We start from the raw sequence: 15,099 nt of genomic DNA, 5'->3' as shown, positions 1-15,099 counted from the left end.
ATGTATATATAGAGTATATTCTGTTCTTACAATAAAGTAAGCCAGAGAAAAGAAGATGTTATTAAGAAAATTATAAGGAAGAGAAAATACTTTTATAGTGCTGTACTGAAAAAAATCCGCATATAAGTGAACCTACATAGTTCAAACCTGTTTTTCAAGGGCCAGCTGTAGTCTTTTGTAGATGAATAGTAATGTTTTATATAGCTGCTTGAAAACATGTGTAGACTAACTCTAGGACACTCAAAACATAAATTGTTTTCCCACTTCAAATTGCTTATAATTTCCTGATGACTAGAAAATGTTTTGGTACTATACACAAAGTGATTAGTATGTATTAGTGTTTTTAGCAGTATGGTCAATGTTGGATAATGTAATTTGTACTTAAATGCTTTTGGAATTATTAGATTTGTCATAATTGGTTCCTTTGAGACTTCCAGCCTAATTGTCTTTGTTTTTAACATCAAACTTTGTTGAAGACATGTAAAAGAATTATAAGAATTAGAAGTATATTTGATTATAAGCAGAGTTGAAATTCATTATCTTGACTATGTACAAATTTCTATGTTAAGTCACTGGGGACAACTGTTGGTATTATTTTCAAGATTACTTTAAATATCCATTTTTATAGTAATAGAATCATGGAGTGTAATCATGTAGCATAGCATCTGAAGTGCCGTAATTCTTCTAGCTTTTATAGTATTTGCTTCTATTAAAAAATTATGTTATTAATCTAAGAATTAGAGTTAATCAAGGCAAGAGTTAATGAAGATGATTTTTTAGTTACAGGATGGTTTTGCGTATATGTGTCTCTGCATGTGTATCAGGTGTACAGTGTGGAATGGCCTTGGTGAAGCACTGATCTTTTTTAAATTTAAATTTTAGTTAACATACAGTGCAATATTGGTTTCAGGAGTAGAATTCAGTGATCACCATGTACATCATGTACCCAGTGTTTATCACAATACCCAAAACACCCACCCACATACATACACCCACTTACATTTACCCAACGCTCATCACAGTACCCACCCACAACACCCAATGCTCATCACAAGTGCCCTCCTTAATACCTATCACCCATTTAGTCCATCTCCTACCTACCTTCTTCCATCAAGCCTCAGTTTGTTCTCTGTTGTTAAGAGCCTCTTGTGGTTTGTTTCCTTCTCTCCTCTTTTCCCCTCCTCCTTCCCATATGTTCATCTGTTTTGTTTCTTAAATTACACATGAGTGGAATCATATGGTATTTATCTTTCTCTAACTTATTTCATTTAGCATAATACATTCTAGCTCCATCCATGTTGTTGCAAATGGCAAGATTTCATTCTTTTTGACAGCTGAGTAATACTCTATTTTATATACATATATCTATGTATATATAATGGCATATATCATAACATATTCAAATTAACAAATTGTCCATAAAGACGATTATGCAAATCACTAAGCCCACAAATTAGTATTAAATTGTTCACAGTCAAGTATTTACTGAAGGTCCACAGAAATAAACAGTAAGAAATGTACGTGTGTGTGTGTGTGTGTGTGTGTGTGTGTGTGTGTGTATACACGGTCTGAAATATATATACATACATACTACCTCTTCTTTATCCATTCATCAGTTGGTAGACATTTGGGTTCTCTCCACAGTTTGGCCATTGCTGATAAGAAGCACTGATCTTTTCACCTACATATACACATGGAGATCATGATTATCTTTGGAATAAATACAATAACACATTTATGGATCTAGGGGAAGGATCCAGTAGAGTGGGAGAGGTTGATGAGCAAGGAGATGCTGATTTTATGGAGGTAAGCCAATGGGAGTTGTAAAGGTCTAGGAGGAGAATGGGAATAGATTATTAGGGGAAGCAGTTGGGGGGACATGGGCCCTACCCTGGGGGTTGGAGGCAAGGGTGTTGGAAAAAGAACATTCCTCTCTCCTAAAATCACTGAGATTTAAAGGACTGTTGAAACGATTGATTCTGGGTAAGAAAGACACCATGAAAATGTGTACTTGTTCCTTCCTCCCTCCCCCTTTCCTTCCCTCCCTTCCTTCCTCCATCACTCCCTCCTTCCCATTTGCCTCTCTCCTTTTCTCCCTTCTTCCCTCTATCCTTCTTTCCCTCCTTCCTTGCATCCTTCTTTCCTTCCTTCCCTCAGTTATCTGTACTTCCATTGTCCATTCATACAGCTCATTTGTCAATTAAAAAGAAAACAATTATCTACCCTTATATCTAAAATCATAAACTAAACTAAATGTATAGTAGTCCCCTTTTATTCATGGGGAATATGTTCCAAGACCCCCAGTGGATGCCTGAAATCCTAGATGGTACCAAACTCTGTGTATCCTATGTTTTTTTTTTACCATATACATGTACTTGTGATGAAGTTTAGGCACAGTAAGAGATTAATAACAATAATAAAATAGAAAAATTATGACAATATAGTATAATAAAAGTTGTGCGATATAGTTTATCTCTTTTCCTCAAAATATTTTATTGTGCTCAGTCTTCAACTTCTTGTGAGATGGTAAAATTAGCCTATTTGATGAGATGAAGTGAGTTAAATGACCTAGGCATTGTGACGCAGTGTTAGGCTTCTATTCATTTTCTGGTGATATGTCAGAAGGAGGATCATCTGTTTCTGGACTGGACCATGATTGACTGTGGGTAACTGAAGCCACAAAAAGTAAAACTGTAGATAAGGGGGGAGTACTATTGTACTTCCTAATTATTTTTGTTTTAGTTTCCTTGAGTGCCATAGGGAATATCTGGATATTTTCTGGGGGCAGAATCTAATATTTTCTTAGCCTGCAAATATAGTAAACTATAGAAGAAAATGGGTAAGAGCTAAGTGGGAATGTTTTTGCACTGATAGTAACACATGTTTCTGTGGACTATAATTTTTTTTTGAGACTAAGTTACATACAGGTGATACATGTTTCTTACTGTTTATTTCTGTGGACCTTCAGTAAATACTTGACTGTGAATAAGTTGATACCAATTTGTAAGCTTAATGATTTGGGTAATAGTCTTTATAGCCAATTTGTTGACTTGAATATGTTATGATACATGCCATTTATGGTCTTCTGATATATATGTGTGTTCTTATGCAAAAATCTCACTGATTTCTGAGATTAATGTCAATGCCTTAAAGATGGCTTGTAATTTTTTTCTTATTTTGTCTTGCCCAAGTATCAATATCGTCTCTCTTTATGTATAACCATGCCAATTTAAAGTAGTTTATTTTCTGTACAGGAAAGTAAATTGCCCCCAACTTTCTTTTCCAATCAAACCCTCAAACAGTTCCCCAAATAGAGATGTGTCATATGTCTTCCAAAGTTCTATTTGCCTCCTCATCTGAGTCATCATTAGCAAGAACAAGCAAAATATGAGTGCTGGCTGCCTCAGTGCTATGATTTCATGGAAGTCAAAGCACTTGCATGCTGTAAAATATGTCTCACCAATTTGGCCATTCTTTTTTCCTTAAGACTCCTGGTCAAATGTAAACTCACCCTGGGTTATTATTTTAGTCATGAACATATACTAACATAGATTAATTCATTGGAAGATCTAATTCTAGACCAGATGACCTCCGAGAACAGATGGGGAATATCTCATTTCTCTGTTGGTGAACTTGGCACCCTGGTCATCTGAGAGCTATGGCCGATATCAGGAAGAGGTGCTGAATACAGATCTCATGTACTCTATGGTTTTCATTAGTGCTTCCCCTTTAGAAAGTATTTTTCTTTATTAATAAGTGTCTTTTTTTTGCTTTTGTGCACAGGCAGCATGTCAGCTGAAACACCAATCATGCTGAATATTGATCCTCAGGATCTGCAGGTCCAAACATTCACTGTAGAGAAGCTACTGGAACCTCTCATAATCCAGGTATTAAGACCATGGGAATAACAATGTGTAACTGAAGAAGACCTAAAAACATGGGAAAAGTAGATCATGAACCAAGAAAAGAGTTGATTTTCATAGAATGAGTATGTCATCTCAAATTGTCCTTTAAAGTGCTGTTAAAATGTAAAAAATTATATATTTAGTAATAATAAGAAATTTATGAAAGTTACCCCCTCCAGATTCTCTTTTAAAAGCAACAGCCATAAAAATATGTATATACAGCTTTCAAAGTATCTTTATATAAATGCTCTTGTTTTATAGTCATGAAAACTGAGTGAGGTAGGCAGCATGTTAAAACCATCTTTATTATATAGATGAGGAAGTTGAGCCTAGAGACTTTCAATGACTTGTCCCAAGGCACATAGTGGCTCACTTGTCAAGTAGGAAATTATTTTTAAAATACCAAAATGTATGAGAAAAGCAACTATTTAAGAAATTCTGTGATAAAGTCTTTCATAAAGTCAATAATCCTTTCATAATATACATCATGATTCTCTGACTTATTATGTAAGTCCAGATTTTATTTATTGGAATTCTTAAAGCAGAACTTGAAAAAACTTACACAATGCTATAGACTTAAATTTTTTGTCCTTAACCCAAAATTTGTGAGGGAACTTCTCTTTAGGCTTATCACACATTATACCTTCTAAGACAAATTATCTCTTTTTCTTTTTTATTCAAGTATAATTCATATACAGTATTTTATTAGTTTCAGGTATACAATATGATTCAACAATTCTATACATTTTTCAGTACTCATCATGATAAGTTTACTCCTAATTTTATTCATCTATTTTACCCATTCCCCTATGTCCCCTCTGGCAAACACCAGTTCTCTGAATTCAAGTGCCTATTTTGTTGTTGTTGTTGTTGTTGCTGTTGTTTTTCTTTTCTTTCTTTCTTTCTTTTTTTTTCTTCATTTGTTTCTTAAATTTCACATATACATGAAATCATATGGTATTTTCTTTTTTTTTTCTTGACATATATCACTTAGCATTATACCCTCTAGGTCCATTCATGTTGTTGCAAAATGGCAAGATTTTATTCCTTTTTAGATGACTAATATTCCAGTGTATATATAACACATCTTTATCCATTCATCCATTGATGGACACTTGGGTTGTTTCCATAATTTGGCTATTGCAGATAATGCTGCAGTAAACATAGGAGTGCGTATATATATTTTTGAATTACTGTTTTTATATTTTTTGTGTAAATACCCAGTAGTGGAATTACTATATTATATGGTGACCCTATTTTTAATTTTTTGAGGAGCCTCCAAACTGTTTTCCACAGTGGTTGCTGCAGTTTTTGTTCCCACCAACAATGCATGAGGGTCCCTTTTTCTTTACGTTCTCTCCAATACTTGTTTTATGTGTTTTTGATTTTAGCCATTCTGACAGGTGTAGGGTGATATCTCATTGCAGTTTTAATTTGCATTTCCCTGATGATGAGTGATGTTGAGGATCTTTTCAAGTGTCTGTTATCTATATGTCTTCTTTGGAAAAATGTCTCTTCAGGTCCTCTACTCATTTTATAATTGGATTATTGCTTTTTTTTTTTTGGTGTGTGTTGGGTTATAGAAGTTCTTTATATATTTTAAATGTTTATTTATTTATTTTGTGGTGGGAATCGTGTGTGTCCATGAGTGGGAGAGGGGCAGAGAGAGAGGGAGAGAGAAAATCCCAAGCAGGCTCCGTGCTGTCAGTGCAGAGCCCAGCAAAAGGATCAGTCTCACGAACCGTGGGATCATCACCTGAGCTGACAGCAAGAGTTGGACACTTAACCGACTGAGCCACCCAGGCGCCGCTCTTTATGCGTTTTAGATAGTAACCCTTTATTGGATATATAATTTGCAAATATCTTCTCCAGTTCACTAGGTTGCCTTTTTGTTTTGTGGACGTTTTCCTTTGCTGTGCAAAAGCCTTTTATTTTGGTATAGTCCCAACAGTTTAATTTTGCTTTTGTTTCCTTTGCCTAGGAGACATATCTAGAAAATGTTTCTACAGACAGTGTAAAAGAAATTACTACCTGTGGTGTTTTTTGTTGTTTTGTTTTGTTTTGTTTTGTTTTGTTTTTTAGGAATTTTAAGGTTTTAGGCTTTACATTTAGGTCTTTCGTCCATTTTGAGTTTATTTTTGTGTGTGGTGTAAGAAAGTGGTTTATTTTCATTCTTTTGTATGTAGCTGTCAAGTTTTCTCAGAACCATTTGTTGAAGAGACTGTCTTTTCCCTATTGTTGACCACGAATAAGTGTGGGTTTATTACTGGACTCTACTCTGTTCAATTGATATAGGTGTCTGTTTTTGTGCCAGAACCATACTGTTTTGACTTACTGCAGCTTTGTAGTGTGTCTTGAAATCTGGGATTGTGATACCTTTAGTTTTGTTCTTTTTCAAGATTTCTTGGGCTTTGGGGTCTTTTGTGGTTCTATACAAATTTTAGGATTATTCTACTTCTGTGAAACATGTTGGGTTTTGATAGCCATTACATTAAGTCTGAAGATTATTTTAGGTAGTATTGTCATTTTAACAATATTGAATCATTCAGTCCATGAACATGGAATATCTTTCCATTTGTTTGGGTCATCTTGAATTTCTTTCATCAGTGTTTTCTAATTTTTGGAGTAGAGGTCTTTCACCTCCTTGTTTAAGTTCATTCCTAAGTATTTTTTTCTTTTTTGGTGTAATTGTAAATGGGATTGTTAAATCATCCCTTTTTTAGGGCTTTTGAAGCACTCAAAGGTTACTTGAGTGAGAAACTGCATTGATTTTACCTCTGATACTTTATTTATTATTTGGAGAGAGAGAGAGAGAGGGAGAGAGACAGAGTGAGCAGGGGAGGGGCAGAGAGAGAGAGGGAGAGAGAATCCCAAGTGGGCTCCGTGCTGTCAGCATAGAGCTGGATGTGGGGCTTGATCTCACAAACTGTGACATCATGACCTGAGTCAAAAACATGAGCCTGATGCTTAAGTGCCTGAGCCACTCAGGCACCCCACCTCTGATACTTTAAAAATGTTCTGCTTTTCTTCTTTGTGGGGTAGATGGTGAGGAGGGGAGTAACTCAGAATAGACTGCATGATTTTACTTAGCACACCCATAGAGGATATCTGCTACTGGAAACACAAAACATATGCTTTACTGATGAAAACTTAATCATGAACGTTGGCATTCTTAACAGCACTGATACCTGGTGTGAAATTGATACTTGATGACTATGTAGACTTCATTAAAATCCCTATTTTAGCCACCTACTGAATTCTCTCATGTTAAAAAGAAACAAAAAAGCTTATTTATTGTTTTTCTGGTAAAGTTCACTGAAAAGCAAAACAAAATAAAGCAAAACCAAAACCAAAAATATGAGAATAAAAATCACTCAATTATTACAACCAAGAGGTAAACAATGTTTTGCTGTATTTACTTGCAATATACTAAAATTATGGATTTTTATTATTCTTAGAGTTTTATAATATTAAAGAACATATATGTTATATATAATTTATATCTCATATATATGAAGAATATATGTAAACAAGGTGGAAATAATACTGTATATGTAAGGTTTTATTTCACTTTCCTATTTAAAGTGATATTTTGATAATTTCCCCATTCTTTGTAAGCATGATTTCATAAAATTGTGGTTTAATTATATTGTTGCACCATAGTTTTCTTTAAGTTTATTTATTTATTTTGAGAGAGAGTGCTAGAGCATGAGCTGGGAAGGGGAAAGAAAAAGGGAGAGAGTGAGTTCCAAGTGGGCTTCGCACTTCCGGTGTGGAGCCTGATGTGGAGCTTGAACTCATGAACTGTGAGATTGTGACCTGAGTCAAGATCAAGAGTCAGACACTCAACTGACTGAGCCACCCAGGCACCCCTGCACCATAGTTTTTTAAAGCAGCCTCACTTTCTTACACCACTCACAAAAATAAACTCAAAATGGATAAAGGAACTGAATGTGAGACCACCAAAACCATCAAAACCCTAGAGGAGAAAGCTTGGAAAAAACCTCCCTGACTCAGCCGCAGCAATTTCTTACTTGACACATCTCCAAAGACAAGGGAATTAAAAGCAAAAATGAACTATTGGGACCTCATGAAGATAAAAAGCTTCTGCACTGCAAAAGAAACAATCAACAAAACTAAAAGGTAACCAATGGAATGGGAAAAGATATTTGCAAATGACATATCAAACAAAGGGCTAATATCCAAAATCTATAAAGAACTCAACCAAACTCCACACCTGAAAAACAAACAATCCAGTGAAGAAATGGGCAGAAGACATGAATAGACACTTCTCTAAAGAAGACATCCGGATGGCCAACAGGCATATGAAAAGATGCTCAATGTCACTCCTCATCAGGAAAATACAAATCAAAACCACACTGAGATACCACCTCACACCAATCAGAGTGGCTAAAATGAACAAATCAGGAGACTATAGATGCTGGCGAGGATGTGGAGAAATGGGAACCCTCTTGCACTGTTGGTGGGAATGCAAACTGGTGCAGCCACTCTGGAAAACAGTGTGGAGGTTCCTCAAAAAATTAAAAATAGATCTACCCTATGACCCAGCAATAGCCTTGCTAGGAGTTTACCCAAGGGATACAGGAGTACTGATGCATAGGGGCACTTGTACCCCAATGTTTTTTTATTTTTTTATTTTTTTTATTTTTTTATTTTTTATAATATATGAAATTTATTGTCCAAATTGGTTTCCATAAAACACCCAGTGCTCATCCCAAAAGGTGCCCTCCTCAATACCCATCACCCACCCTCTCCTCCCTCCCACCCCCCATCAACCTTCAGTTTGTTCTCAGTTTTTAACAGTCTCTTATGCTTTGGCTCTCTCCCACTCTAACCTCTTTTTTTTTTTTTTTCCTTTTTTCCTCCCCCTCCCCCACGGGTTCCTGTTACGTTTCTCAGGGTCCACATAAGAGTGAAACCATATGGTATCTGTCTTTCTCTGTATGGCTTATTTCACTTAGCATCACACTCTCCAGTTCCATCCACGTTGCTACAAAAGGCCATATTTCATTTTTTCTCATTGCCACGTAGTATTCCATTGTGTATATAAACCACAATTTCTTTATCCATTCATCAGTTGATGGACATTTAGGCTCTTTCCATAATTTGGCTATTGTTGAGAGTGCTGCTATGAACATTGGGGTACAAGTGCCCCTATGCATCAGTACTCCTGTATCCCTTGGATAAATTCCCAGCAGTGCTATTGCTGGGTCATAGGGTAGGTCTATTTTTAATTTTCTGAGGAACCTCCACACTGTTTTCCAGAGCGGCTGCACCAATTTGCATTCCCACCAACAGTGCAAGAGGGTTCCCGTTTCTCCACATCCTCGCCAGCATCTATAGTCTCCTGATTTGTTCATTTTGGCCACTCTGACTGGCGTGAGGTGATACCTGAGTGTGGTTTTGATTTGTATTTCCCTGATAAGGAGCGACGCTGAACATCTTTTCATGTGCCTGTTGGCCATCCGGATGTCTTCTTTAGAGAAGTGTCTATTCATGTTTTCTGCCCATTTCTTCACTGGGTTATTTGTTTTTCGGGTGTGGAGTTTGGTGAGCTCTTTATAGATTCTGGATACTAGCCCTTTGTCCGATATGTCATTTGCAAATATCTTTTCCCATTCCGTTGGTTGCCTTTTAGTTTTGTTGGTTGTTTCCTTTGCTGTGCAGAAGCTTTTTATCTTCATAAGGTCCCAGTAATTCACTTTTGCTTTTAATTCCCTTGCCTTTGGGGATGTGTCGAGTAAGAGATTGCTACGGCTGAGGTCAGAGAGGTCTTTTCCTGCTTTCTCCTCTAAGGTTTTGATGGTTTCCTGTCTCACATTCAGGTCCTTTATGCATTTTGAGTTTATTTTTGTGAATGGTGTGAGAAAGTGGTCTAGTTTCAACCTTCTGCATGTTGCTGTCCAGTTCTCCCAGCACCATTTGTTAAAGAGGCTGTCTTTTTTCCATTGGATGTTCTTTCCTGCTTTGTCAAAGATGAGTTGACCATACGTTTGTGGGTCTAGTTCTGGGGTTTCTATTCTATTCCATTGGTCTATGTGTCTGTTTTTGTGCCAATACCATGCTGTCTTGATGATGACAGCTTTGTAGTAGAGGCTAAAGTCTGGGATTGTGATGCCTCCTGCTTTGGTCTTCTTCTTCAAAATTCCTTTGGCTATTCGGGGCCTTTTGTGGTTCCATATGAATTTTAGGATTGCTTGTTCTAGTTTCGAGAAGAATGCTGGTGCAATTTTGATTGGGATTGCATTGAATGTGTAGATAGCTTTGGGTAGTATTGACATTTTGACAATATTTATTTTTCCAATCCATGAGCAGGGAATGTCTTTCCATTTCTTTAAATCTTCTTCAGTTTCCTTCGTAAGCTTTCTATAGTTTTCAGCATACAGATCCTTTACATCTTTGGTTAGATTTATTCCTAGGTATTTTATGCTTCTTGGTGCAATTGTGAATGGGATCAGTTTCTTTATTTGTCTTTCTGTTGCTTCATTGTTAGTGTATAAGAATGCAACTGATTTCTGTACATTGATTTTGTATCCTGCAACTTTGCTGAATTCATGTATCAATTCTAGCAGACTTTTGGTGGAGTCTATCGGATTTTCCATGTATAATATCATGTCATCTGCAAAGAGCGAAAGCTTGACTTCATCTTTGCCAATTTTGATGCCTTTGATTTCCTTTTGTTGTCTGATTGCTGATGCTAGAACTTCCAGCACTATGTTAAACAACAGCGGTGAGAGTGGGCATCCCTGTCGTGTTCCTGATCTCAGGGAAAAAGCTCTCAGTTTTTCCCCCGTTGAGGATGATGTTAGCTGTGGGCTTTTCATAAATGGCTTTTATGATCTTTAAGTATGTTCCTTCTATCCCGACTTTCTCAAGGGTTTTTATTAAGAAAGGGTGCTGGATTTTGTCAAAGGCCTTTTCTGCATCGATTGACAGGATCATATGGTTCTTCTCTTTTTTTTTGTTAATGTGATGTATCACGTTGATTGATTTGCGAATGTTGAACCAGCCCTGCATCCCAGGAATGAATCCCACTTGATCATGGTGAATAATTCTTTTTATATGCCGTTGAATTTGATTTGCTAGTATCTTATTGAGAATTTTTGCATCCGTATTCATCAGGGATATTGGCCGGTAGTTCTCTTTTTTTACTGGGTCTCTATCTGGTTTAGGAATCAAAGTAATACTGGCTTCATAGAATGAGTCTGGAAGTTTTCCTTCCCTTTCTATTTCTTGGAATAGCTTGAGAAGGATAGGTATTATCTCTGCTTTAAACGTCTGGTAGAACTCCCCTGGGAAGCCATCTGGTCCTGGACTCTTATTTGTTGGGAGATTTTTAATAACCGATTCAATTTCTTCGCTGGTTATGGGTCTGTTCAAGCTTTCTATTTCCTCCTGGTTGAGTTTTGGAAGAGTGTGGGTGTTCAGGAATTTGTCCATTTCTTCCAGGTTGTCCAATTTGTTGGCATATAATTTTTCATAGTATTCCCTGATAATTGTTTGTATCTCTGAGGGATTGGTTGTAATAATTCCATTTTCATTCATGATTTTATCTATTTGGGTCATCTCCCTTTTCTTTTTGAGAAGCCTGGCTAGAGGTTTGTCAATTTTGTTTATTTTTTCAAAAAACCAACTCTTGGTTTCGTTGATCTGCTCTACAGTTTTTTTAGACTCTATATTGTTTATTTCTGCTCTGATCTTTATTATTTCTCTTCTTCTGCTGGGTTTAGGCTGCCTTTGCTGTTCTGCTTCCATTTCCTTTAGGTGTGCTGTTAGATTTTGTATTTGGGATTTTTCTTGTTTCTTGAGATAGGCCTGGATTGCAATGTATTTTCCTCTCAGGACTGCCTTCGCTGCGTCCCAAAGCGTTTGGATTGTTGTATTTTCATTTTCCTTTGTTTCCATATATTTTTTTATTTCTTCTCTAATTGCCTGGTTGACCCACTCATTCGTTAGTAGGGTGCTCTTTAACCTCCATGCTTTTGGAGGTTTTCCAGACTTTTTTCTGTGGTTGATTTCAAGCTTCATAGCATTGTGGTCTGAAAGTATGCATGGTATAATTTCAATTCTGGTAAACTTATGGAGGGCTGTTTTGTGACCCAGTATATGATCTATCTTGGAGAATGTTCCATGTGCACTCGAGAAGAAAGTATATTCTGTTGCTTTGGGATGCAGAGTTCTAAATATATCTGTCAAGTCCATCTGATCCAATGTCTCATTCAGGGCCCTTGTTTCTTTATTGGCCGTGTGTCTAGATGATCTATCCATTTCTGTAAGTGGGGTGTTAAAGTCCCCTGCAATTACCACATTCTTATCAATAAGGTTGCTTATGTTTATGAGTAGTTGTTTTATATATTTGGGGGCTCCGGTATTCGGCGCATAGACATTTAGAATTGTTAGCTCTTCCTGATGGATAGACCCTGTAACTATTATATAATGTCCTTCTTCATCTCTTGTTACAGCCTTTAATTTAAAGTCTAGTTTGTCTGATATAAGTATGGCTACTCCAGCTTTCTTTTGGCTTCCAGTAGCATGATAAATAGTTCTCCATCCCCTCACTCTCAATCTAAAGGTGTCCTCAGGTCTAAAATGAGTCTCTTGTAGACAGCAAATAGATGGGTCTTGTTTTTTTATCCATTCTGATACCCTGTGTCTTTTGGTTGGCGCATTTAATCCATTTACATTCAGTGTTATTATAGAAAGATATGGGTTTAGAGTCATTGTGATGTCTGTATGTTTTATGCTTGTAGTGATGTCTCTGGTATTTTGTCTCACAGGGTCCCCCTTAGGATCTCTTGTAGGGCTGGTTTAGTGGTGACAAATTCCTTCAGTTTTTGTTTGTTTGGGAAGACCTTTATCTCTCCTTCTATTCTAAATGACAGACTTGCTGGATAAAGGATTCTCGGCTGCATATTTTTTCTGTCTAGCACACTGAAAATCTCGTGCCAATTCTTTCTGGCCTGCCAAGTTTCAAAAGAGAGATCAGTCACGAGTCTTATAGGTCTCCCTTTATATGTGAGGGCACGTTTACCCCTTGCTGCTTTCAGAATTTTCTCTTTATCCTTGTATTTTGCCAGTTTCACTATGATATGTCGTGCAGAAGATCGATTCAGGTTCCGTCTGAAGGGAGTTCTCTGTGCCTCTTGGATTTCAATGGCTTTTTCCTTCCCCAGTTCAGGGAAGTTCTCAGCTATTATTTCTTCAAGTACCCCTTCAGCACCTTTCCCTCTCTCTTCCTCCTCTGGGATACCAATTATGCGTATATTATTTCTTTTTAGTGTATCACTTAGTTCTCTAATTTTCCCCTCATACTCCTGGATTTTTTTATCCCTCTTTCTCTCAGCTTCCTCTTTTTCCATAACTTTATCTTCTAGTTCACCTATTCTCTCCTCTGCCTCTTCAATCCGAGCTGTGGTGGTCTCCATTTTGTTTTGCATTTCATTTAAAGCGTTTTTCAGCTCCTCATGACTGTTCCTTAGTCCCTTGATCTCTGTAGCAAGGGATTCTCTGCTGTCCTGTATACTGTTTTCAAGCCCGGCGATTAATTTTATGACTATTATTCTAAATTCACTTTCTGTTATATTATTTAAATCCTTTTTGATCAGCTCATTAGCTGTTGTTATTTCCTGGAGATTCTTCTGAGGGGAATTCTTCCGCTTGGTCATTTTGGATAGTCCCTGGCGTGGTGAGGACCTGCAGGGCACTTCCCCTGTGCTGTGGTGTATAACTGGAGTTGGTGGGCGGGGCCGCACTCCGACCTGATGTCTGTCCCCGGCCCACCGCTGGGGCCACAGTCCGACTGGTGTGTGCCTTCTCTTCCCCTCTCCTAGGGGCGGGATTCACTGTGGGGTGGCGTGGCCCGTTTGGGCTACTTGCACACTGCCAGGCTTGTGATGCTGGGGATCTGGCGTATTAGCTGGGGTGGGTAGGCAAGGTGTACAGGGGCAGGAGGGGCAGGCTTAGGTCGCTTCTCCTTAGGTGATCCACTTCAGGAGGGGACCTGTGGCAGCGGGAGGGAGTCAGATCCGCTGCCGGAGGTTTGGCTCCGCAGGAGCACAGAGTTGGGTGTTTGCGCGGAGCGAGGAAGTTCCCTGGCAGGAACTGTTCTCTTTGGGATTTTGGCTGGGGGATGGGCGGGGGAGATGGCGCTGGCGAGCGCCTTTGTTCCCCACCAAACTGAGCTCTGTCGTCCGGGGGCTCAGCAGCTCTCCCTCCCTTTGTCCTCCAGCCTTCCCGCTTTCTGAGCAGAGCTGTTAACTTATGACCTCCCAGACGCTAAGTCGCGCTTGCTGTCGGAACACAGTCCGTCAGGCCCCTCCGCTTTTGCAGGCCAGACTCCGGGGCTCTGCTTGGCCGGCGAGCCGCCCCTCCGCCCCGGCTCCCTCCCGCCAGTCCGTGGAGCGCGCACCGCCTCGCCACCCTTCCTACCCTCTTCCGTGGGCCTCTCGTCTGCGCTTGGCTCCGGCGACTCCGTTCTGCTAATCCTCTGGCGGTTTTCTGGGTTATTTAGGCAGGTGTAGGTGGAATCTAATTGATCAGCAGGACGCGCGGTGAGCCCAGCGTCCTCCTACGCCGCCATCTTCCGCAGGTTCCTGTACCCCAATGTTTATAGCAGCAATTTCAACAATAGCCAAATTATAGAAGGAGCCTAAATGTCCATCAACTGATGAATGGATAAAGAAATTGTGGTTTATATACACAATGGAGTACTACATGGCAATGAGAAAGAATGAAATATGGCCCTTTGTAGCAACGTGGATGGAACTGGAGAGTGTGATGCTGAGTGAAATAAGTCATACAGAGAAAGACAGATACCATATGTTTTCACTCTCATGTGGATACTGAGAAACTTAACAGGAGACCATGGGGGAAGGGAAGGAAAAAAAAAGATAGGAAGGGAGCCAAATCATAAGAGACTCTTAAAAACAGAACAAACTGAGGGTTGATGGGGGGTGGGAGGGAGGGGAAAGTGGGTGATGGTCATTGAGGAGGGCACCTGTTGGAATGAGCACTGGGTATTGTATGGAAACCAATTTGACAATAAATTTCATAAAAAAAAAATAAATCAGCCTCCCATTTTGGGACATTCAGGTTGTTTTTTTCTTTTTTACTGTTATGAATAACGTTGTGTTGAACATCTTTGTATATAAATTTTTGTCATCAGTTCAAATTG

At 38.5% G+C, this 15,099-nt stretch overlaps 1 protein-coding gene across 4 annotated transcripts in view; it reads left to right on the top strand.

Annotated features, from left to right (window-relative positions):
• CTNNA3 (catenin alpha 3) overlaps positions 1–15,099 on the top strand; it is a 1,797,955-nt gene that overhangs the window by 91,192 nt on the left and 1,691,664 nt on the right. For all 4 annotated transcript variants that reach the window (XM_045437558.1, XM_045437556.1, XM_045437557.1 and 1 more), the window contains one exon: positions 3,784–3,887. In XM_045437558.1, coding sequence (XP_045293514.1) covers positions 3,789–3,887 — 99 coding nt within the window. In that variant the 5' untranslated portion in view covers positions 3,784–3,788. The remainder of the gene's footprint in view (positions 1–3,783; positions 3,888–15,099) is intronic.

Source organism: Leopardus geoffroyi, chromosome D2, assembly GCF_018350155.1.
Source record: "Leopardus geoffroyi isolate Oge1 chromosome D2, O.geoffroyi_Oge1_pat1.0, whole genome shotgun sequence".
In the NCBI taxonomy this organism is placed as follows: Eukaryota; Metazoa; Chordata; class Mammalia; order Carnivora; family Felidae; genus Leopardus; species Leopardus geoffroyi.
This window is presented reverse-complemented; position numbering and strand designations above follow the sequence as displayed.